We start from the raw sequence: 25,978 nt of genomic DNA on the forward strand, positions 1-25,978 counted from the left end.
AAATCTGCTCTCTCTCTCCCGGGTGAAGATCGGTGAAAGATATCGGATGCGAAATTAATCGCCGTTCGTTACCTAACAAAGTACGCTCGCGCTTACAATTGGATTTTATTTATGGATTTTATTCAGAATGTATATAGGTGTATCAATTACAAAAGGCGTGCCCGGAAAGAACGCCGAGAGAGAAGATCGGCCATCTCCCTTCGGCTCCCGGGGCCGGTCCAGTCTCTCCTCTCTTTTCATCCTGAGTTATGAATGTGCCCAATTACATCTTAAAAGCTGTGCTCCATTAATTTTCACAGCTGCTGCCGCTTAATTGGGAGCCCGGCCCGATAATAAACCCCGGAGCTTGCACCCGGGGCCCACACTACTGCGTTTATGACCTGCGAGAGAGAGAGAGAGAGAGAGAGAGAGAGTTCCGCGGGATTCCGCCGTCTTCGCAGACGGTCGCATCGATCGGCCACCCGGTTTACCCTTGTCGCTGCCTGTCGTTCTCTTTTACAGCTCTGACCTTGATTCCGCTAGACGTCACTGGGGTAACCGCGAAACTTGCGCGTCGACGAACGCTGCCGCTTTCGAGGAATCGATAATAGACGCGGTACACGTAAATCCGCGAGCGAATCATTTTGGGAGAGAACATTTCATTCCTAATCGCATGCGAGGATCTCGTTACGAATCTTTTACAGGCCGCCATTCGAAGGATATGTCTCAAGCTTTACGACCGCTAACATTGCATTCGAGCGCGGCGCGTTCCCGGAATCGTTGAAAGTTTGTCGCGGCGAATCGCTTATCGCATCGGCGAGAAGAGGCATCGAGTCCTTTTTAATTAGTAAATCATTAATGTTCGTAGGAAGGAGAGCGCAACGCGCAAACATCTCGGACCGGTATTTTCCGTTAAATCGGTAATTATGCGGAATACATACTCGCGCGGAGGATTTAATTAGAAATAAGACGTATCGAATTATCGGTAATTTGACGACCTCCTAATTGTAAATGGAGAAGTTGGCGATATCTAAATGCATGATCGGCGATACTCGAAATACTTAATGCAAATATTTAATCGCGTGTACTTGATGCAAATATGTTAGTTAATTTAAGACAACGAACGAATTCACGGTATCGAAACGTATTTTCACGCGTGAGCGAGAATGATTACGTTCGCATAAATTTCTCGGCCGCGATGGTAGAGCATCCATTATAATGTCTCGGAAATTTTTGCTTGCAACATTGCTCCAAGGAGGTCCGGCCGATCATAAAGCAAGGATACATCCGACGTGGTCGCCGACGCAATACCGACCATCAAACCGGTATTAAAAATAACTGATAGGGTCATGGCGAAACGATTTGCATGCGCTCGCCATTACTCGGTTCGGATATTTCGCGCGAACCGGCTGTGTATCTCTGCGTATCGCGTTAAAGAGGAGAAGAAAAAGAGAAAATCACGACGAGAGGACTAGCAAGCGCGAGCTTGAACCATCATCGCATACCTACTAATATACCGGCAATATCTTTGTCGCGGTATGCGGAGTCTGCAACATACAGAAAAGAAGAGCTGTTCGAAGATGAGCCGTGGCGCAACTTTGTGCAGGAACGTGGAGAGGTTTCGCTTATCTCTTCGCTCTCTCCTGTCTCTCTCTCGAACGTGCGTTGGCAGTACCCACCCACCGTCGCCGCGACTAAACTTCTTCGCCGGCCTGCAAAACGTCTCGCGGTAATATTACCCGAAGCAAACGACCAGGTAAGCCGTAGCCGCGCCACCCAAGTGGACCTTGTTAGCGCGAATATCCCCGGAGATGCACCACCCAGAAACCGGAGGAGTGTATACCGAAGCGCGTAGAGTAACGAGAAGGGAAAGAAGTGCGGGCAACCGCGGGCAAAGTGGGTGTGCGGGAGAGATAAATAGAGACTCCTTCTGTGGCTTCATTATCGAAATAAACAGTGGTATCACGCTCTACCGACTAGGTGGAACGAATCGAGTCTCGGAAATGAATGTTTCCTGGTTAGTCGCGTTTTTAACTTTCTTCAAATCCTCGCGCGATTCAATAAAAAAATAATCTTGTTTCTTGCATTCGTTATTGTTAACCGGTAATTTTGTCCCAAGGACGATATTCCTTTCGTAAAAAATCGCGGAAAAGGATTGAGAATTTCTAATCAAAATTCGTTTCACAATGCAGCCACTTCGTTCTGAGTGGCGAAGTCCTGCGAGATGGAACTTAGGTCGGTTTCATTCGACGGGGTTATAAGAGCGAGTGGTGGGTGATAACGCGGCGCCCGCTGGTGATGCATGGGGTTGTCGCACGTTGAGTCATGTGTCATTGGATCGGCTTCGAATCGAGAGAGTGCCGTATGCCGTTGGGGTAGGTATATATACGGTGGCGAAGCTTTCTCCCCTATGAAATAAGAAAGGCAAAAGCGCACGCCGCTGCTCGGAAAGAGAGAGTGAGAGGATACGATAAGGAGCACGGAAGGAGGAAAAGAAAAGCAACGGGGGAAGGGGGAATCGAGAAGGGGGTGGTGGGGCAATGGTCCGTGAACCACCGCCACGGCGTAATGACGCGGCTCTCCTTTCAAAGATTGCATCGCAGGAAAAGCTCCGTGCGGAGCTACGTCTTCTCGCTCTCTCGCTCCCTCTCTCTCTCTCTCTCTCTCTCCCCCATCCCCTTTCCTTCGAGCGAACCCCCCTGTCCCGGAACACCCTCTCCCCGAGCGACCGCTTGGTTTCTCCTGCAGGAATCGATACGATGGCTCCAAGAATCCGGAGGATTTTACGTTAAAATACTGCAGAAAATAATGGCCCGATATATATACTTTCCTCCGGCGTTTCGTTCGTTCGTCGCGCTTCATTCCTCCCTTCCCTTTTTCTTACATCGTTCTCCGTTTTTCGTCCCGACATCGTGCCTCTTCTCTCTATCGTGTTTCTCCTCCTCTCATGCTCCTCACGCGTCCATGCCTTCGGGTCCTCTCGACCGAATTACCATGCACCGAGAGTGCATCCCTCTAATTGCATCTCCACCTCGATCGGCTCCGACTGGCGAGAGGAAATTGGTAGGAAGGTAATTCATCCTGGGTGGAAGATAGCAAGACGCGTACTAAACACGAAGGATTCTCGAAACAGATTGGCGGACTAGTTGGGGGAGAATTATTTCGAGGAATCGATTTGCGTAAATACGAAATCTCACAATTACATAGTTTCTAAGAAATATAAAACATTTTTTTGTTAATCTCAGAGAAATGTGTCGCCGGTTTTTCTTTTCCTTCTTTTTGCAAAAAAAAAAAAAAGATAAAAAAGAGATTTTCCAAGTATAATAAAAATAAAAGACAATTATTTGTTTTGACTAAAATTAAGAGAAGAAAAACTCCCTGCAACTCTGAGTACTTCGAGGCGAATTACGATATAAGGCGAGCAAGCACGGATCGCAAAAACATCGCTGAGGAGATAAGGAGCAACATCAGCCAGCCGAATGGAATAACGTAGCCAGGAAACTTTTAAAACGGTTTTGATTTGATTCTCCATCTCGGAGTCGCAGCTGGTTCGCTGTATTTAAAGTTATAAGAACCAATTTAAAAATCCGGCTACCCGGGCCGTCGCCTCCGCCCTGTCGCGCGACGGGAAATTCGCCATCCCGTTTCGCAGTTCGGATAAAGAAAGACAAAAAGCATCCAAAGTTAAATCCGGGAATCTTAGTTAAAAGAAGCAATTATAGAGTGAGCTGACTATAAGCAAGGAGATCCGAGACGACCGATAAGGGAAAAGTGATCGCTTTCTTTCTCTACTCCGAAAAAAAAAAAAAAAACGATTCCCGAATCTGCGATGCTCGCTTAAATCAGTTTCTTTTAGTTTGCTTTTCTTTTTTCTATTTTATCGCAACAGAGTAATTTTTTCGATAAGAACAACATTTTTACTTAATTTTCTTTTGTTTTCGAAAAACATATTAAATTGTACAAGACTTGTAAATCTTTTGTGAAGAATATATTTCACATTTTACTCGATCAGAAAGATATTGGACTATTCAAGTATGAAAATCTTGGAGTAACTGTCGCTCGCGCAACTATCGAGTCATAACTACGACGGGTGACGAAGGGCGAAAGGTATCTCGCATTCATTCTCGGTCTTTGTGTCTTGGGCACGCAATAATAAGCACTTCTATTCTTAGCCGAGGCTGCCGTTAGCCATCTCAGGTATATGCGGTGGCTTCTGGTTTAACCGTGAGATGTTTATTTGCGCTATCTATCAAGTCCGAGATAACAGGACTGTCGTAGAGTATTTCTTGAAGGTAATTGCCTAGGAAATCGAAAGTGACGTCTTCGTGAAGCGCGTTTACGCGCAGCAAAGCTAATTTCTACCATTTACCGCGCCCGCCTCGTCGTGAAAAATTACTGCACCGCAATTGCTTGCCGCGTTAATCTAAGCGCTGTTCGTTAGACGCGAAATTTATCGCACTGTCGAAGATATGAGAAATTCTTATAATACTAAAAAAGGATATCTAATATGTAGTAGACAATGTTACATTATTTGAAACACAATATACGAAAGTACGATTTGAAATAGACTGGAATGACTGGAAATCTTTTATAGATTTTTTCATCATTCAGATCATTAGATATTTATGAAATCGGGTTATTGTTTAATAAGTTTCGAGACGTAATTTTTCCTGAGCGGAATTTCTCGCGTTAGCAAGTACATAGATCTTTGCATCTCCAAATGCAAAAGAGAATCGGAATGAGGTTGGGACGAGATATTCCCCTCCTACTGCCGGTTTGCGAAAATGCGAAAAGGCAACCAGCCGAAATTTACAACCCCATTGCGATGAATACTTGGATGCCCTCTTACTTCATCCCTTTGTAAAATCCTTCCGCTCTAGGGCCTTATCGACGTCGGCCGAGTCGACGATTTTTCGTGTTTACCCGCGAGGAGATGAAGTGTCGGCAATACATCAGAAACGAAATGTCCGCGCGTCCCTCCCTCTCGTACGGGCAACCCTTAGATATGTATAAGTCGCATGCGCGTTTGTGTATATAGATTATACACGCAATGTTTCCATTCTCGACTGTATGGATAGACTCGATACGCAGCTTCCCGATACGCGCATCTCGTCCCGTTGCGGAATTGCAAGGGAGGGTAAGGTGATCACGTGCACGCACGCGAGGAATCGATCACGGGCGACAGCACGCGGCGAATGCAAGAGTAATGATGTTGGCCCGCGAGGGATGACTAATAATACGTCGCTGGCTTTGTTCCTCTCACTGCTGTCTAGTTTATGTTCGAGATATCCGACCAAGTCATCAATTTATCGCAAAGCATCGCCGACTTCCGGAAATCGTACAAATGAGCGTGGAAAAATATTATCGCAATTATATTCCTATTTCGCATAAATAATTTTTATTATCAAGATATCGGAAAAGATTTTCTAGTACAACGAAACGAATAAACGATAAGGAAAATGAAATTGGTTCCCGAAGCGAAAAGTCAACTTTGAAAGGGAGAAAAGTGCGAATATACTCGCGGCGAGCCCGACACTTTAATCCGCGTATTTTTGGGAGTTTCGCATTCCTCTCTGTTTTGCTAGGCAGTTCGTCATCTTGCTGGATCCAGCAGTCGGGCGTGGACCAGTCGAGGGACATTGGCGGAGGTCGAGGAGAAGGACGAGCCAGGACGTTGGAGGACGGGGTTGAGGAAGGTTCGATGGGAAGAGCAGGTTGCAGAGAGAGAGATGAGGTGAAGTGAGGTAGGAGAAAGGGGGTGGCAGCAGCGTGTTTGCAGATCCTCTATCGGGCGCTTCAGCCCCCGATCCGCCGTTTCCCCCTCGTTCACCAGCAGCTCTGCCGCCGCCGCCGCCTCCATCCGCCCCTGGAGCGCGCGCGGATGGTTTGGGGTAGAGCGGCAGGCGGCGCGAGGCAGATAAGAGAATTGCACTGTCAAGCCGGAATGATATATTTGACCAACATTTCCATATAACCCCGGCAGAGGCGCTCTCGCGTATCACGCCGCTCTCTTACTCTCCCATATTCTTCTCCTTCTCTCTCTCTCTCTTGCCTCTCTTCCATTTCCTCCCTTTTCCTCCATCGTTCTTCTCCCTCTTCCCCAGCCCGCTCTGGCGGCGGCCAACTCTTATTTTCTCTCTTCGGTTTCTCTCGTTTCCTCTATTTTCCGATTCTTTTCCACCCTTTTCCCCGTATCTTTCCTTCTCGTGCATGATTCTGTTTTTCTTGCTTCGCTCTTTCGACCTCTCGTGTAACCGCTGCAAGCAGGAGACGCTGTGAAATTACATTTGGGGTCAGCGCGCTTATTGACAGTTTTATATGCCGACATTCTTATTGCAAATCCGCTCATTCCACCGTGAAGTAGCTGCAGCAGTGAATCGGTAAAGGGAAATCTTTTATCAACGCTACGTTGGACCAACGAAATTCTATTTTCGAAACAGAGATTTCATCGACAAAACAAAGTAATTTATGTTAAAGATAGAATTTAGAAAAATTTATATTAGTAAATGTCGAGTTAACTTATCTAAAAGAACAGAAATTGTTCGAACAAAATGTCACGGATAATTAATTCACAATTGATTCCTAAAATACTCTAAAAACATTTTTACCTGAAGAAATTTCGCACTTGTGACAAATGTAGATACATATATTTTCGAAAGCATTCGTGGTCTGGAGAAGAAATAAATTCCGTATACGACGAACAAGAAAATCGAATTGCAGGGGGTTAAAAGAAAATTAAGTAATGGAAGCTAATCTTGGTAATCAGATTAATGACGGGCCCGTGTGCAAATGGTAGAAACGGAAAATAATGGAGATAAAACTGTGACCAAAAAGAAATTCGAGAAACGAAAGGAGGAGAGAATCCAACGGACAAGAAGAAGAAGCACAACGACGTCTGGTTACTCTCCGCTCGTAGGAGAGACCCATCCCCTTCGTCTCTTTTTACGCGAAGATGTGTGGGGAGTACAACGCTTCGTACCTTCGGAAACAACAGACTTACACAGCAGCAACGAGTTATCGCGTCGCGGATAAGAGACAATACAATTTAGATAATTAAACAGATATCAGACGGCTCCGTTATCTCATGCGCTAAATGTAAAATAGCTCCTGCGCGTCGCGCATTTCTTTGTCGTTTGCAATGATGTTCGCTTAAGCAAAACTTTTAGCTCCTCGGAAATTTTACGAAGCCGTTATATAACTTAGTAAATATCGTATATACGTTTTTATCGTATCTTTGAAGATGCAGCGTAATCGGTCAACCGAATTGTATCGTGCGACAAGAAACGAATCTGGTAGCCATTGGTATGCAAAATTAATCGATGGCAAGTTGCCGGGTGTTTGGTCAGTCGCAATCAATTCATCCTTTATCGCGTGAATCAGATCGGAATCGGGAAGATAAGAAGAAACTTGTAGAAATCGGACGAGTCACTGTGACGAGGTATTTTGTCCCGAATACTTCTTCCCGCCAACGATCTATCACTTGTATACAGGTATACATTAAATACATCATTGCAGGTTTATTATCGCACTCCGAAAATATTCAACAAGTAATTAAAGTATTTAAACAACGTTCCGATGTGTAAACTAATGAAAGAAATATAAAAAATACGAATAAATTTGGTTTTATCCCATTATAATTGCTTATTAGCGGCAAAATAATCCCTTTACTTTGTTATACGCGTAAAGGAGAAAAGAGGTCGAGTTTCCGTGGTACCGTATTATGCATATATCGAACGACAGCGGATCGCGGCAGCGATTTGTCAAAGCCGGCGTGGCGCCTGTCACTCGCCTCTTTACAGCGCGATCGTTAACGAAAAGAAGAAAAAGGATCGGAGCGATCGTTCTCCAAAAGGAAGACAAAGAGGATCTGGATGTACGGCGATATTATCTCCTCTATACCGCGGCGCAGGTCCTGGGCCCCCCGGCGAGCTCTGCGTGTGTTAATTTGAATCGAGAGAGATTACGCGGAGGCGCCCCGTAGGGCGCAGCCATTTTGTATCAAAATGTCGATAAAGGAAGTCAGTGGTCTCTCTCTCTCTCTCTCTCTCTCCCCTTTCTCAATCCCTGACAACCACCACGGTATATACATTCCACGGATTACGATCCATCGCCTAATCGTCGGGTTTCGTGCCAGGATGGATGACACGATCCCCATGACTTCGTCGGAGCCAGCGGTAACTTCTTTTACGCGCTTACATATCCCGTGGCACCTAGCGGTGGATGTAAAATTATTCGATATCACGAACAACGCGGGATCTCGGCCGAGACTGATATCCGTGACAGATGTTACGCTGCGTCCACATACGCCGACGACGATAACACGATGATAATTGCGTAATCACAATTTAGTTGTCCTGCTCAAGAAGAAATAAAATTATATAATCGTACTTTATTCGTCTATCTTATTACGAACGTCTAACGACTGAAACGTCATTAGCGTAATTTATTCTCAACACAAAAGTCATTCGCGTTTCGCGAGAAGACGGAATTAGAAAGCTGTGCTTAGGACATGCTTTCCCCGGTCAAGGATGTTGTCCTTGATTCGTCGATTGTTATCGCGATGAAAGAATGAATCTACTCCGCGATGCGATTCGGCGGTGCGTTACGTCATGCGAGAGAGAGAGAGAAAGAGCGATTCTCCTAGATCGGATCTGCTACGATGAAAACCCGTCTCGGTGGAGAACGCGGCGGAGGTCGACAGGAATTTAGTCCAAAGTTATTGGAGTTCCTCGGTGGAACGCGTAGTCGCTCTAACGTACGAGAGGCATTCCACGGCAGCCAAGGGCTCGGTGGTGTTGGCGGATACCTGCGGACGTTGAACCGTAACCCGAAGAGATTTATTCGAACGAGCGGATAGGCAAGCGCGCCGAAAAGAAAAGAGCGCGAAGCCCGACGGGAATTTTTCCGATTCCCGCTGGCATGGCGTTTCGTGCCGCGAGAAGAAGCGAGGTGGTTCTCGTATCGAATCTTTGCGATCCTCGATCCTCCGGTGCCCGCTCGATGCCGACGAGAGATTTCGCCGGGACAGAAAGAAACACTACATTCGCGAGGAGTACGCGCATTATATCATCGTCGACATCGTGTAATTCTACTCTCGACTCGTGTATATCGCGATTTTCTCTTCTTCTCGCGCCCACTCGGCGACTCTCCGCGCTCTATAAATACCTCTAAATCATCGTCGTTGTCTTGCTCGCGGTTTTCGAGATATCCGAACGCGGTATCTTCGTATTTAACGAAATTGCAAGGAAACTTCTCCGATCGCGAAATTCAAGGAAATTCGTTGGCGGACGTAGATATACGATCGAATCGGCTAATAGCATTAATATTCGACGATATACCAGAGTTGTACTCGTGAAATAATAATTCTAGAGAGAGAATATTCTAGGAACATTCCGGCCGATAAAACGATAAATAACTTTCGCTATATTTTCTCGATACAATCGGTCGAATAAGAATTATATAAAAGCCAATATCTCTCTAAATGAATCGTGACACTCTCATCGGTCGAAATTTAATCGATCGCAGACATTCTCTCTTATAGACCAATATTACCTCGAGATCGTATTGAGAAAATATACATGTATATATATATATCGCGTTCGCGAAACGAAAGATCGATCTTTCGAACCATCCGTAAGTTGCAACATGCAGAAACGTAAACGGCGCGTACGACGCGCGATTTCCCGATTTCGCATTTCCCGACGATACGCGCGCGAGCAGAGTGCGTATTGCGGATACGCATCATGTGCACGCACGTACGCAACAGCGCACGGGCAATCAAATGCTCGGCGGACCGTTTCGGCGTTATTTGTCCTCTGCGGAAGACGAGCGGACGCCGAAGCGGCGCGAAGCGATGGCGGAGTTGTCGGCCGCGGTCAACCCCCGACGCACCAATTGTTCGGCGCACGCCCGATTAAACGATCATTGTACGATTCCGCGATGCGAGCGCGTCGACGAACCAACGCGGCAACCAACGCGGAATATTGCGTTTCCACGCGCGAGAATCGCGCGGCGGTTCACTGCGGCCGAAACGCGATGCTATCTGCACCGCTCGCGTTTTCCGGTGCATGCCGCTGAAATTCGTGATTTTCGACCAGCTACTCCTGAATAAACCAACCGTTCGTATATGTACGTTCAAGATGAGTGTCACGCAATGTTTCGAGAGCTTGGCGTTTCAATTTTAAACGCATATCTTTTGATAAACAGGAAGATATAATTGATCATCGCGATATTTAGAATCATAAGTGTGCAACTTGACAATATTAGATACAATTTACGTCTCGCGAAATATACGTCCACGTATAAACGGATAATTTCGAATAAATCCGGATAAAAATCCAGACTCTATGTGAGAGGCAAATTACAGACCGTGCCGCGGCGATGAATGCTAAAAACGATCGCCTCGTTCCAAAAGCGGAAGGGGATGATCACGGAGGGTGGCTCGGTTGCGTATCGTGTTCCTACACTTTGCGAAGGAAGGACGAGGCATAATCGGCGTTCGTAGTCTCCCCACCGTGACGACGACGAGAAAGAGAGAGAGAGAGAGAGAGAGAGAGGAACGTCACTTCCGACGGAAAACCATACCCCATGCTCGCCATCTTTGTATTATTCGGCACGAGTGTGTTTATTCTCACCCCCGTGGAAACAACATGAAACGACGTGTTGTATACGCGCGCAACCCCATGCCTCTGGGGTTTCCCCTCCGAACCGAGTCCTATTAGAGCAGTGACGAGTAAACCATGACATCGTTGGCGCGTCCATCAAAGGAGAAACGTAAAAGGAGCGAAGAAAGCGCGGACGATCGATCGCGTTATTTGCGCTCCGGAAGAACTTCCGGTCAGCTTGCTCGTGGTCGGCCGCGAGCCGACAGGAAGCGTTTCGTTGCGTCGACGAGGATGATTTCTGACTGACCAGAAATTCACTTCCGGTTGGCTTACGCTGGATAAGAGCGCGAATATAGACTGTTTCGGAGAATGCATTGTCGATACTCTCGATCGAATTGACGAACAAACGAATTGACAAGCTGAAATTCTTACTCACGTATGTGCGGCGCTTATTCCTTATCAAAGTACTCACCTGAAACAAAAAGAAAATTGCGAGATTATTATCAGATTGCATATAACAAGTAGAATATTAGCGAAAGAAATTTTAAATTAAAATTAACTTTTTAATTTTTTATGCTTGTTCACAAAGTAATAGTGGGTAACAATCAAAATAACAAATGTAATACACGCATATGCATATTTAATATACCTTAGTATACCTCCACATCATTGTTTCATCGCGATATAATACATAAACCTGATACTTATCGCAGATAGTACATATAACTATTATTACTCATAGAATAATACATATGCTATTAATCTTTCATCTTTGCCGTTTAATAAGACGCGAACACGACTCACATCGAGATATTATAATATCATATTAACGTAACATCCATCAAGGAGGCAGGAAGTATTCCCATCATTTTCGCATGAAGATCTCCTCTTTTCGCGCCTTCTTGCAAAACATGCGCACGCATGACGAGAATATAAATAGCGAAACACGTTTTTGCGACAATCATCGGAATGTCAAGGTAAGAGAAGAAAGATCGCGCAAGATGCAGAAAAAGAAATAGACGGCATCCTTCGTCGTCGGCCATGATACGACGCGAATATGCGGAGGTCAAGGACACTGATGATACACACACCTCTTCTCGACTCGCGTCTCTTCGTCGATCCTGCGTACAGAAAATCCACACGCGAGAAGCACACGATATCTTGGTGTCCGAGAAGTTTTACGAGTGCCTTCTTGAGCGAAGCCGCGGGATGCGGGCGACCGAAACGAGCGAGACGAGGAGAGAGAAAAAAAGATACAGCCGGGACTCTCGTACTTTGGCAAATTCGCGAGATGTCAGCCAGACCGACTCGTTCAACCTCTCTCGTATCAGGTTCCACGGCGTGGTACGTACTACTCTATCGCGATCTCTTCGACATTCCATCCGCCTGGTCAAAGTGTTCGTCTTCCACGAAGTAGTCAAAGACGCCTGAACATTGCTCGAACCAGTCCTTATTTTACCGGATTATTTGTGGATTCGCTCAAAAGTACGATCGAGGCAAGATGCATCTCGATATAATACGCGATACTTTTAATATTTGTAACTTTAACACGAGTGTCACATCGACCGCACACGCGACGATATTTAATTCGCCTTTATTGCTCAGATAAGTACTGAATTTTGTATGTGACGGGAACCATAATAGTTTGTTTCTTTTTCCTGATTCATGAAACTTGTATCGAATACCCGATATAATTCAGCAGATAATTTAAAGTCGCGCCACTTCTATGTATATTTACCGTAACATTAATAAATATCCCTACCATTGATTCAACAGGCGATTCTGTCTTGTCTTGAATTACACTTCTCGAATCGGTATTAAAGAATAGCCGTGTAATCTGAACAATCCTATTAATGAGAAGATGAAATATAGAACTAAGCTGAATCCTTTGCACAAATTTAAATATGCTTATATATATTACATATTCCACATTTTTCTCTTTCAATTTTGTAAATTTAGATTAAAAATTTGTCAAAAAAGAGACATTAAATTAGATACAATAAAGTAGAAAGGTATTTTTTATAATCGTGAGGATTAAAATATTCGCAGTCGACTCTCTCATCGGTTATCCGATGATTAAACAGACATCGTTCCTTCAGTCGAGACCAAAGGGGAAGAGAATTTTCCATAATCTCTCGCTAGCGAATACAAACGAACTTTGAATTCAGCAAGATTTTCTCTCGCCCCTCGGGTTTTCGCTGATCACGCGCGCGCCCGCGAGAAAGGGAATTCCGCTCGTTCTCTGAATAATTGTAGGCGGCAGTACGAGATGGAAGGTAGAGGAGAGAAGGTGAAATCGCGGGCGAAACTTTGCGTCTATTATTACCACGATCGCAAGAATGCCGTAGCTGCCGTACAGAGGTGGTGAAGGAACGGCAGGTTCCGCCATGAGCCTCCAGTCCAGAGAAGAGGAAAGAAGCGGGAGCCCGAGGAGAACGAGAGAGTGGATGAGGGAAAGAACGAAGAAGAGAGAGAGAGAGAGAGAGCAGCCCCTACTTACGTAATTTTAAATTAAACTGTGACGTTTTCAAATTAACGTTTTTGCCCGCTCGCCCTCACGCTCGCTCCGTTCTTTCTCTCTCCCTTTCACGATCTTCTTGTCTCTGTTGCTCGTTCCTCTTCGCTCTGCCTCCGGCGTTTCAGCTTGAGGCTCGCGCTAGACCCAAGGTAGAAACTTGTGATATTACGGCAGGGTTTTTCCGCCCCTCTCTCCCTCTTTCTCTCTCTCTCTCTCTCAGCCCTCACTCGTTTTCTCTTCGTCTATCCCTTGTTCCTCCACGCTCTATGCTCACCGTTCTCTCTCCTCATCTCTCTCACCCCGCCAGTCCCGAGCGCGGAAGCGCGCGTAATTTAGGTACCAGGAAATTGGTTTTCTCGACAATGAAATAGAAGAATGCGATGCGACAAAGAGAGAGAGAGAGAGAGAGGCTGCCCTGAAGAGGCTTGAGGAAAAAAAAGAGGAAAGAAGAGATGTGCCTTCGCATGAACGAACACGCGGCGTGACTCACCAGCTCGCGCACTTACTCGTCGCGGCAGTTGCAGTAATTGCAGTAGCTGCGCCCGGCTCTTTATTATTAAGGCACGGGGCCGCGGCTGAATGGGGAAATTTCGCGTTAACGTCGCCGAACGGATTTCCATTCACGACGGTGGTTTCACCGTCGTCGTCGTCGTCGTCGTCGTCGAGAAACGGAAAGGATCCATTGTCCCGCCGTGACGTGTCTCGCGGAAAAAGACAGAGTCGGTTGTGGGGGGTTGGCCCGCGGATTCGCTCTCGGTGGCCGGAAAGTACGCGCGAGCTCCGAATCCACTTCTGTATCCTAATTTGGAGAACAAAAGAGCAGTCGGCGCCCGCACGAGAGAGATGACGTTTTTTGTGTCGTTATGCGCGCGAAACTAGAGAGACAGGGGAGAGATTCGTGTGCGTTCGTTATTATTTCTCGCCTCATGGCGGACGAGTCGAACGGTTCGATTAAAGAGAAAACCATTTTTTTATCTTTCATTTTCTGCGACTACAATTTTTTTTTCACGACGAAGTAGAAATTTCGAGGACCCTGTCGTGCGTCCCAATCACGGAAACGACGTCGGAGTTTCTCGACGTGGGAGCGCACAAGGAAGATTATCTATCAAATTAGACACGGTGCTTACGTATAACTTGCCCAATAAGATCGCGGAAACGCCGCAAGCGGCGGACGCGCATCGGTGGATTCGTGCCTCTCTCGCTCGCAGAAGAGAGACCGGCAAATCGTTCGACGATAATTATCCGTCGCACACAATCGAAGTGGTATCCTGTGGAGGCCCGGTTGGCGCATCCTGTAGAGAGCCGAGCCGAGGTATCGTCGGTATCGTGCGTGCAGAGCTCGGTACGAGTCCGCGGAACGCTCGTAATTGTTCGGTCGCCAGGGCCACTGAATAAAATACGAGCTACCGGTCGCGCTGTCTGTCAGTCCGCCCGGGGCTGCTGTCTGTCCGTCACGCTGACGTGGGAAGACGCCGCCTGGTTCCACCCCAGAAGCTCCGCCACTACCGAAAGCTAGTTACGATTGTTGTTGAGAAACTCAGGAGTCATGCAAGCGCCCGCCATCCGCCTCCACCCTAGCGCGCGCGCCTTGGTTTCTCCTCCGTCTCTCGCGCAGCGAGCAATTTCATAGTCATGCAATCATAATCAACTCGAGATAATAGTTTTCTCGGCCGGGCGCAACCACGACTTTCTCTACGAACGGCGAACGAACCTTTCGCGCCCGGAATCGAGCAGTAGCAGCTTTTACCCGGTTACTAGTTCTCACAAGTTTTTTAAATGCATTCGCGTCTCCAAACGTGACTCGAAAGTTTGCCGATGTAATCTACGAACTTTCTGTAACTTTCGTCTCGACGATGACAGTATTGCCGTGTTAAATTCAGACTGATACGCGCAATTTATGTTTTTTTTTTTTCAGGAGCACACCGTAGGAAGGTTTCTCCAGAGAGAATCGAGATCGAGATTGTCTCGACTGGATAATTAGACAATACGGTTGGTTGCGCGAGGAACGATTAGTCACACGATGGATGATGCGCAGCGCTTCGAGATCCTCGGCTAACGACAAGCATACATCGAGGAAGGAAAGTGGAAGGGAAGAAGAGAAGGGTGGACTTCGAAGAACGTTCGGCGGAGTCATCGCGATATCTCGGGATCGCTCGTCCGTCTTGCGGCAATCGCGTAATTCCCGGCATCCTCCTCCAATTACACCCATCTGTTACCCTCGCCCGCGCGTTCTTTTATTCGTTCCTCGTTGTTCCAGAGCTCCGGTCTCTTCGCCGTTTCTTCACCGTTCACTCGGCTCGAGGACCCCACGCGCAGGAAATTCGTCTGAATAATTGCGGACACGTCGTGCCACAAAACGTGCAACGTAACCGCAAGGTAACGAACGAATGCTGCTGCCGCGAAAAGGGGAAGAGAAAGGGTGCGGGCGTACTACGTCTAAAGACGAGCGACAAAGTCAAAATATGTCAATAGCCCGGCTGCGGTAGACCGCAATAAACTATTACGTCGATTTTTCTAACCCCGCGAAGAGGGTCGAGGGTTACTTTGAGTCATGCGAGATGACGTGTCGACAAGCCTAACTGAACGCGCGGCATTGTATCGCTGACCGCATCGTTTGCGCAGAATTAATAAGCGGATTGTGTGTGCCTTTTCCCTTTTTTTCCTCTCAACTGAATACCTACGCCAGAGCGTGTGGCGGATAAATGCATGCATAAGGTAACTCGTTGACGAGGCCGAAAGTCGTGAAACCTCGAATCGCGACGCACCGATGCACCGCGCGAATTAAGGGCATCAACGAAGCGAGACTCTAACAAGAGTGCGGTGGTTTGCCAGTGGCCTATGCACTTTCTACCGTCGTATCGATATGAAACAGGGGCGTTGCGTTTTATTTATTTCTCAACAAACATTACGTCGACGGTTGCGATTTGTTGCAAGTTGGAAAGCGCCGCGGATCGTGCCTATTTAAATAATGTCTAGAAAATTAAACGAAAGGAAAGCCGTTGACAATGCCGAGAAGAGAGGAGAATTCGATAGGTATTGCAAATCGGAAGGAATGGTAGGGGATATGTAGACGGAGGTGACGAAGAGACTAGAGTGCATTAGCCTAATCTAATGACGCAAAGAACTAATAAGAGAAGCTGCTGAAATCCGTTTCCCATTCACGGATTTCTCCCTCTCTCGTTCTGCTCCCTTTTCCATCAAGTTCCTTCCGCCTCTCATCCTCCACCCATCCGCACCTCCACCTTCAACGCTGCTATAACCTATCTGGTGCCCGTAGGGCTAATGCATCGCACAATAGATCAATTACATACATTAGTGGCTTCGAGGATGGCTGAGGGTGTCTGTAAGCCTGCCTCTTTCATCCTCCCCTTCTCTCTCTCTCTCTCTCTCTCTCTCTCTCTCGATCTTTCTCTTTCTCTCTGCATATCTGCCTTACTCTGCTCTTCTCGACTCGAGATATCGATATCTATGGGTAGCGAAGCGCGAATACAAACTGGATTTTAACTGCCCACCCCCTCTTACGGTGTATATACACTCAATTCGATTACGATGCGGTTAAATTACCTTTCACAACTCTTCCCTACATTATTAATAAAATTGAGACACTCTTTGCTAGATTATTGGAAAGTTTGCGAAATAATGTTTTATCATCAATTAAAACATAGATGTATCTTTTAAATTAAGCTTTTATGTAAATATTCCGATATTATTTTAGTCGAAAGATCATTTCGAAACTTTTTAACTCGGCAGACGCTCGTCAATCGTGAAGATTTTAAGACGCATCTCCAGCTGGAAAGGTAGAAAAAGTTTCACAACGGTGGCTGCGAGAAAGAGAGAGAGTGAACATTTTATGCATCGAAGAAAATTTCGCGCGCGCTGCAAAAGAGTGGTGGATAAAAATATCGTACGTATAGGAAAGTAGATATATACCATGAGCACCGAAGCCAACGACGCCAACGACAACGACAATCAACAACAACAACAACAACAACAACAAGAACGAAGAGGCGAAGATGGGAAAGACGACAACGACGAAAACGACGACGTAAGACGTCTCAAGCAAGGCGACCAGGCGAGAGAGAACGTACCGGGGAATCGTAAGTTAAGGCAGGGTGGTAAAAGAAAAGAGAGAAGAAGAGAGGGAAGGTTAACCGACGCAAACATAAAGTTCCAGACTTACGACGCGAGATCCCCGATAGCTCCTTCGCGGTGGGCATAAAAGCATTAAAAAACAGCCGAGGCAAAAACGCGCAAGTGCATACGTACTCGTGTGTACGTATACATACTTGTTCCTGATGTTGGGGTGTGACTATATAGGTATACCACATCACACGCTGTGCTTTCTCTCTCTTTCCTTCTCGCGGAATCGTCTTATTCTTCTCTTCTTCTTCTTCTTCTCTTCTCCCCGTCCACATTGCTTGCATGCGTTCTCTCTTCGCGGTAGACCCCCGCAGCGACCAACCTGTCTTTCCAACACCGTTCCTTCGGCTATCTCGCCGGATATCCCGATAATACTCGGGGCACGTCTAAATTCTTTCGTACGCGTTTCGATGAGAGAAGGAGAGCGAAGGTGGGAGATAAGGAAGAGAGTGACTCGCGCGATAATGATAATCGACGAGCGTGATACTCGAAAGAAACGCGACCGTTCGGTGCCATTTCGTTTACGTTAGCACGCAGCGAATCCACTAATTGCGTTTTGTTCCGCATCTTCCATGAAAAAAAAAGGAGTCCGATTAATTGCCCTTCGCAAATTTTCGAAGCCGATCGCGCGATCCATATCGCTCCCCTGCGATATTATTCCAGCAACATTGACGGACGCGAGATTGGTATCGTCCGCCTCAATGTAGCGCTTGTAAGGCAGTAAATGGAGGAAGCGTTCTTCTCCGACACGGCACCGACGTTCAAAGCGACCCGGGACGAGCATAAAGAGCCTCGGCGCTGTAGTTTTTGAAATATAGGCTCCCCCGGCGATATAATGATGAACCGTGTTTACACTGGAGGGCATCTTGGGCGAGGCACGGAGGCGAGGGTGAGGCGCCTCGTCAAGCTCATCCGCATAGGCGAGTGCGAGAGAAACCCTTCTTCGGAGGAGGAAGTCAGTGGAGAGAGGCTGCGACGCGGAGCGGAAAGGAGGCGACTCCTTTTTCATGTAAATACGATGTAGCCGCGTGTAAAGACGACTGACCGCTCGTGTATATGCGGTACAATGTCGGCTGCTGGGGCCCTTCGCGGGTCAAAGCGACACGTCCGAGAGGAAGAGCGCGTCGCTCTCTCGAGGAAGGAACGGCCCCGGCCGTAAAATATATCAGAGCCGTTGCGCGACTTCGCGGTACGGCCACAAATCACGCGGACCCCTGCTGCTATCCGCCACGCGGTGTGGGTGTACCGTACCTCCTCGCGCGATGATGCCGATGTGCACCTTTCCCGGAAGCATCTAAGGATATAACGATCGAAGAACCGATATCGCGAAAGAGGTGGATTCGTTTCGCAGAGATGAGACCGTTTCGGGTTTTCAAACGAAAATCAATTGCACGCGAGAGTTAGACCGTCTGATGATTCTTTTTTTTATTAAATGTGCCTCGTATAATATGTCAACGCAATACATTGTCAAACATATATTGAGTTTAAAAAGAATTTAATATCAAAATCATTTATCAAAATTTATTTTTTTTTCTATCTATAAAAAAGCGACTTAATTTACAATCACATAAACGTAATAAATAAATAAACAGACATTAAATAATGTACAAATACTGTAAGTGATAAAATGTACCAATTCTTTAAACTTATATATCTCATAATTATAAAAATAGAATTAACTTTATCGATGTTAAAATGCTTCATTATTTTATAATAAGAAGTGAACAAATTTTTCTGAATATTCAACATTATTTTGAAGCAATCAATAAATTTATAATAGTCTGACTTGACGAATGTTTTATTTAAAAAAGATATATAAAAATGTGTCGTTCTCTAATTCATATAAAATCAAAATTATGCAACAAAAAATGTGTTTGTATGTATTATTAGACATTTTTCCAGATTTGCAGATTATTATAATATGTTACTGTGAGTCTCGATTTCTATTTCGTTTTAAATTCGTCTTAAGATGAAGGCAGCATCGATAAATGACTGTCAGTTCTTCGCGTTTCTCGAAAGCCAAGTGATTGTGAGACTTGATAACTTGATAACTAGCCTAGCCGAATAATTTGAGCATGGGTTTACAAATGATATCTCCTATCGATCATCCATTTCCGTGAACCGGCATCGTGATATCCGAAGACGTCTTTCGCAACTACCGTTCAATAACAGCATTTCGTGCATGAAATAATTTAGAGATGTACATAATAAAAAGATTCCGGATATATCTATTTCCCACCCACCATATTTAGACTATATCTTTCATTCGAAATGAATTTTTATACATAGTATACATATTTCAAATTTGTAAAGAGTAGTAATTATAAAACATTTATTCAATTCAATTTAGTTTATTCACAAATAAAAATGCTAAAAAGAAGAATATCTAATACACAATCTTGGATATTTTTTTAGAAATTACAGCATGTTTAGAAGATACAAATGAGTAAAAATCATCAAGATTATTACATTATTACAAAATCAAAAAGCATACACATTTATTTTTTACACGTAGAAAATGCTCGGAATATATGTTATAATCGGGTATGAGAAACTAAAATGAATGAAATAAATTTGTGCGAGTACGCATCTATTTTTCGATTTATCTATGCGTATCGAGTTTCATCAAAGATGCCGAGCGTACCCTTTTAAAGAATTAAAGTTAAGGACGCGAAGAGGGTAGAAGAACGCGAACAGAAAATCCAAACATCAATGCTCGAAACTACACCAACGTTATGATCGCATGTGTGTGTGTAACTAGACTGTATGAAATAAAATGTAAGAGTGAATGGAGTCATAAATCACGGCGATACGAAACTCGATGACAGCTGGACATGTAGTAGCTAAACGATTTCACACCTCGAGGTGCGATGTACGACACCTAAACAACTGAAAGTTGTGAAAAAAGTGTCGGCATATCCTTTTTTAGATTTTATCTGGGTATCGAGTTTCGTCAAAGCCAAGCTCGAGCGTACTTTAAAAGGAAATAGAGATAACGCGGGAAGAATGCGAAGAGTACAGAAAAAGGATGCGAAAAAAGAATCCGAATTCCGATGCTCGAAACTACACCGACGTATTATCGCACGTGTGTATGTGAGACTAAGCAGACTGAAATAAATTTGTGTGAGTAAGTAAATAGAGCCATAAATCACAGCGATAAGAAACTCGGTGACAGACAAACATCGCTTGAGCGTGCCTTTTAAAAAAAGGTCGCAAAGAGGATAAGAAAAAGACACGAGTAGAAAATCCGAACCGTCAATAAGACCAGATGTTTCGCAAGTCAACGAGCCTCACTCTTTTCTATTGGTTCGAAAAGAGATTATTTAGGTCGACTCCAGGTGACTTTGTTTAAGTCGGGCATGCCATTGATAACGCACTTCTAATTCCATTCTTTTAAACTGAATGAATCTCCTAAGACGAAGGAAAAAGATTCGAAATTCTCAAGAAATATTTTCTTAATCGAAATCTTGAGATATTTCGTTGATTAGGTCTCTCTCTCCGGGTCGGCAGGCAAACTCTAATCCCGCAAGCCCATGTATCATCCAAAGTTCGTTAGAAACTTTAAATATGCTACCTAGAGAATCCGACGATGGTGAAAGTACGGACGGATACATATATTGGAGAAGCCGACCAACGCGATCACAAGCCAGGAATCTCTTCTCCGGTGAATACTATTAATGAGGGCCGCCGAGAGAGGAGCAGAAGAAGTAAGCGTGGAAGGTAGAGAAGAGACGAGCGGGAGAGGACGGCGGGGGTGCCTTTTGAGAGGAGCTGCCTCCTTTTGTTGGTTCGCTTCGATGCGAGCGAGGAAATAATGCTCCGTGGAATGTGACCCGTGCACCTTCTCGCGCACACCAGGATCTACGCTCGCTCGATCCGTAGAGTCCGCTCAACAATCATCCGCGAGAGAGAGAGAGAGAGAGAGAGAGAGAGAGAGAGAAAATATAGCCCTTTATGGACGAGGAAGAACGCTCCCTGTCGCGTCGTCGCGTCGGCAATATTTCACACGCGTATGCAAACGAATGTGCCGGCGTATCGAGGCGCGTCAGCTGGCCAATTAGACGTCACGACGTGTTGCCCGCTCGTTATCCCGCGAATTAAGAACAGGCTTGATAATTAGATACGGCCGATGCGATAAGAACCGTCCAGATTTTCACTGTAAAAATTGGGCAAACTCGCGATATGGATATGCGATTTACATACTTTTCTCTCGCACCGTAATCTTTCTCGCAATTATCATTGTTGAAACTAAGATAAATACCCGCCTGCTCGTACGCGAATCGAAAACTCGAGACGTCGCTTTTTTGCAGCGAGGAACGATTTTTGTTCTTTTTTTATTCCCGCGGCGGATATTCATCTTCCTTGTCATCGGCTGTAGAATTTTACGGGACGAGAGAGAAAGAGAGAAAGGGATCGGCCGCGAAATAATAACAATGGCAAAAAAAGCGGAGGCAAATGGCGCGGGACGAGGTAAGACGGAGCACGAGATGAAAGCGCAGAGTCATTTATAACTCGGGCGGAGTGGCACGTGATTAGAAGTACCAAATGACCGCGCGCCAACAACAGCGCGCTGCAACGAACAAGCATCAGCGGCAAAGAGTCTCAGCGATGAGGTACCGACTCTTACTCGGACCGACGCACTCCCTCCTCGTCGAGGACGAGGAATGTTTTAACCGGTAGCGAGCGAGATCATTATAACGATTCGAATCTACCGAGGAGAAGAAAGAGATGGAGAACGCGTACGCGCGCGCTCAACTCTCGCTCGTTATTAATATCGAATAACGAGATGACCGTGGGCTCGCAAGCGCCAATGGCATGCCTACGGCGTATTCTTTATTAACGATGCACCACCATTCCCAGGATCGTCCGCGTACCAAAAAATCCACTCGATGCCGAGAGTCCGTCCGAGATCGAGAGGTGGACCGCAGGTAGATTCGAGATCAAACGCGAGACAGTGAGAGAAGGGTGAGAGGACCCCGAAAGAAGATGTTTGATATTCGTGGGACGAACGTTCGTTATCGGATGACGCATAACTCGGCGAGGAGCCCCGCGAAAGGCAGCGAGCGTTTATTGCTCGTTAGGTAGAAAGAAAGACGGCGATAAACGATGAAACAGGCTTTGAGATATTCCTCGGTGTCGCCGAGGATCATCCGGAGAGGAGTCAGTCGATATAAATGTCGCGAAACGCGACGTGTGCGAAAGAGATCGATGTAATAATAATTTGAAACGAGCGACATCACGATTCTTCCAAATCAAGAAATAAGCGACTCTTCTCCACCGGACGAATTATCCTGAATGACAGCGACAACTTTTACTTCCGTTCGCGACTATCCGCTTTCCATCAATTTTCATTTCAAGATATTCTCGTCCCGTCGCGAGATTCGAGTTAAACGCGATGTCCACGGCATCCGATATCCGATTTGTATTAATATGTCGCGGCCGATAATTCCGGACGGCGAAATTGCTTTCTCGCAAACGGCAACTCGGGGTTGCCGGGCCAGTCTTCGGCGTTGTCGACGACGACTATTTTTGCCGCCACGCCTAACAAATGTGAATATAATTGCACGCGAACTTAATGGTTATTGATGGCTCCTGCGTTTCTCTCCTTCGTCGCACCTACCCGAGGGTACCTTCTCTTCTTTCTCTTCTGCATCAGACGGATGAACCGGGTTCTTCTTTAAGATATCGGGTCGTGGCGTGCCGGCGTTATGGAAGCGATGCTCTAAGAGCGATACTGTCGGGCACCGACCCCCTGCCGCATGACCGACACACACAACTTGATTCACCACGGTGGGTGCTTCCTTTTTTTCTTCTTTTGCTCCCTGCGATCTTTCGCAGGCGTTCAACGTCGGATGGAAATGCGCCGAGTCGCGCGTAAGAAGCCGAAAGAGGCGCCTATCAGAAAAAGGAATCGACACTCGAACGAGTCGAATGGACGAGCTGCGGGGTTCGTCCTCTCCCATCAGACACAAGATCGTTAGCGACGATTGCAAGGCCCTTCGTGCGCGAGAGAAAAGGGATTATACATATGTATAATCCAACCGATTGATTGTTCGTATTATCTTTGGTACAATTTTATTACAATTTTTGATCAAATATTCTAATATTATTTTGTTCCTCATTAATTATTGGAAAATGTATGATGGAGAAAAGTGATTTTTAACTCTATTCATTTGTGTACGATTAGATAAAATTTTGAAGTGACTAACAATTTGCTTAATTTCTTGCAAGCTATAACAATTCAATTAGCGATCGTATTATACTTTCGTTCACCGTCACTGGGTCACGCATTATTTTCGTGACGGATGCAGTGCACGGTGTTCTTCTTCAGCTCCTTGTGACGCGAGAGAAACGATGTACCAGCGTCATCAGACCATGACGCGACAGAATTCCGCGCTCAAGCCGGCAGATCGCATACAAAAGCACGGCTAAGCTCTCGCATTAACGTCATTACAAAGGAAGCGACAGCGGCTCATCGAGCTAACATTGTTTAAATTTACACAAGATATTAATTTCAAGAATATATCTCGCACGTTTACCGCTACAATCAACTTTTGCGCAAAAATAAAATGCAAATTACAACCCAAACGTAAACGTTTTAACAGTTTCAAGGTTGCGGTATACATATATTCAATGAAAGCGAAATATTCAACTAAAATACGCTTACGAATTATCTCAACAATAATCAAACCGCAAATATATCGTTAGACTGCTAATTCGCGTCCTTTCATATACGGAATATGCCGTAATAATCGCGGACAGCCTCGTACGTATTCCACACGAGCCGTGGAAGAGTCGTTAAAATAGGCGACGTTTTGCGGCCAAGCCGCAAAAGGCGAGGCGTTCGGGAGGGAAACATAAACGTATCCTTGTTGCTGGAATAAACCGCACGCACGCAACGAAAGGGAAAAAAAAACTCCGCGCCGCGCTTCTTCGTGGCGGCTCTTCAAGGAGTGCACACGAGGTACACACGAGAAAAGGAGGGCTGACCGCAAACAGCACCGGTAACCGCACTCGCGCCTAATGACAGCGTTTTACGGCCTTATGAAACACAATTGCGGTAGAGGTCTTGATATTTCTCGATAAATCGTCAACTTTCGCCTTCGATATTGGTCTCGCGTGTCTCCGATTTATCGGGACTCGTCAAAACTAAATTTCGCAAACTGCGCAAAGTTATGTATCAGGAATGATATATAATAAAATAAATCGTATAACATAAAAGATGTGCCGCTTTACGCCACGGAAAAATCTACATCCGTCTCTCGCGACAGAAAATTCAAGATAAAGAGATTTTTAATTAACGCCGAACTAATTAAAAGTTGAAGTCTGTCGTTGCGCGCTCAAGGAGCAAGTTCCGAGTTTTCGAGTTCGATAGCGAAGTTTCGAAGGGACGCCAAAGCGGAAGTTCGAGTTCGACAGCGGGGTTGCTATCTCCGCCTCCTGATTCTCAATGGTACTCATATCGATAACTCCCGCACTCCTCGGATAATTGAGCTTAACGAAGTGCCTGGTATTCTGGAAGAGCGAATTCGTCGCCGAAACGATCCGCGCGAGCGCGCTTATTCACTCTGCAGGAGTTACGACGATCCAAATCCAATCTTCCAATCGTAGTCAATTACAGGCTGACAATGGCCCGTGCAGACTTGCTGCTTAAACATCAGCTATACGAGACGACGGTGTCATTTCGTATACAAACGGGATTACGTAATCCAATTCACGGTCTAACAAAAGGCCGACAAAGAAAGCCGGGAAAATGTGGAAGGGTAGAGTGCTCCTTTCTTTATACATTCGAACTCTTTAATTCGCAAACTGTATACCTCATCCTTCTGTTGCAGAAAGTGTTTAGAAAGTGAAGAAATTCTTTCGATACAAGAAAAGTACGACAAAATATTTGTTATGCGAAAAGATTTATCTCCGTAAATAATAATTCCTCTTATATAATTATCATTCCATTAAATATACATACGCGCTCCGTCATTCCGCTCTTTCGCATCACTGCGACGGGGTTTGCAACGAGAGCGCGACATCCAGTTGAAACAACATCCGCGGAGCCGTGTCGGGACATTTAAATGCCTCGAGGCCACGTTCATATAATGTCTTAGGCGGCCGAAGCCGTGTCGACAAGCCACAGATACTCTCCCCTCGACGGTGGTTACGGTGTATATACTCGCCCCGTACATACATGGCGCGCGCGATAGATAATCGCGGCATTGTCTTACATCGACGCTCGTATTATGCACCGCGGTACACATGCAAAGCCTTGCATCGGTCGGCTCGTACTCTATTCGCGAAGGCGCTTTTATCCGGGCGACGATCTACCGCGAGCGAACTGACGAGACTAATCACCCGTCCACCGCAGAATTCTTTCTGCCAATCTCCTTTCTCTCTGATGTTCACCTCTCTGCGCTCGCAGCATCGCGGTCGCAATAATGCAATAGGATAAATCTCGATATTTAGAATGTCAAAAATGCAAATGAGATATCGACCAATTTTTTGACAATTAGGCATTATGTAGAAACTCTTTTGACGTTTCTTCATCGAGATTATCAACAGTAATTTTCAAAATGCATCGCATACAACATTCATTTCTTTCTTGTACAGTTTTATATTCGCGTTGGATATATCCGCAAGAGTGACGTCGGACGGTCGAAAGAGTCTCGCTAGTATTTCACCGTTCGCGATACTGGTTATGTTTCACTTTGGAAGTAAGGAGCCGCACGGTGGAGGGTAAATATTG

At 45.7% G+C, this 25,978-nt stretch overlaps 2 protein-coding genes across 2 annotated transcripts in view; one reads left to right on the top strand and one right to left on the bottom strand.

Annotated features, from left to right (window-relative positions):
* Rrp46 (exosome complex component Rrp46) overlaps positions 1–15,097 on the top strand; it is a 153,914-nt gene extending 138,817 nt beyond the window's left edge. Inside the window, exon 6 of the mRNA XM_085481963.1 lies at positions 15,017–15,097. Within this exon, the coding sequence (XP_085338089.1) occupies positions 15,017–15,082 (66 nt within the window). The 3' untranslated portion in view covers positions 15,083–15,097. The remainder of the gene's footprint in view (positions 1–15,016) is intronic.
* The window catches only part of LOC146723417 (homeobox protein homothorax-like), a 199,432-nt gene that overhangs the window by 41,930 nt on the left and 131,524 nt on the right, over positions 1–25,978 (bottom strand). The gene's annotated exons all lie outside the window — the stretch shown is intronic.

This window comes from Nylanderia fulva, unplaced genomic scaffold, assembly GCF_048542155.1.
Source record: "Nylanderia fulva isolate GAGA-0341 unplaced genomic scaffold, ASM4854215v1 Scaffold2, whole genome shotgun sequence".
Lineage (NCBI taxonomy): Eukaryota > Metazoa > Arthropoda > Insecta > Hymenoptera > Formicidae > Nylanderia > Nylanderia fulva.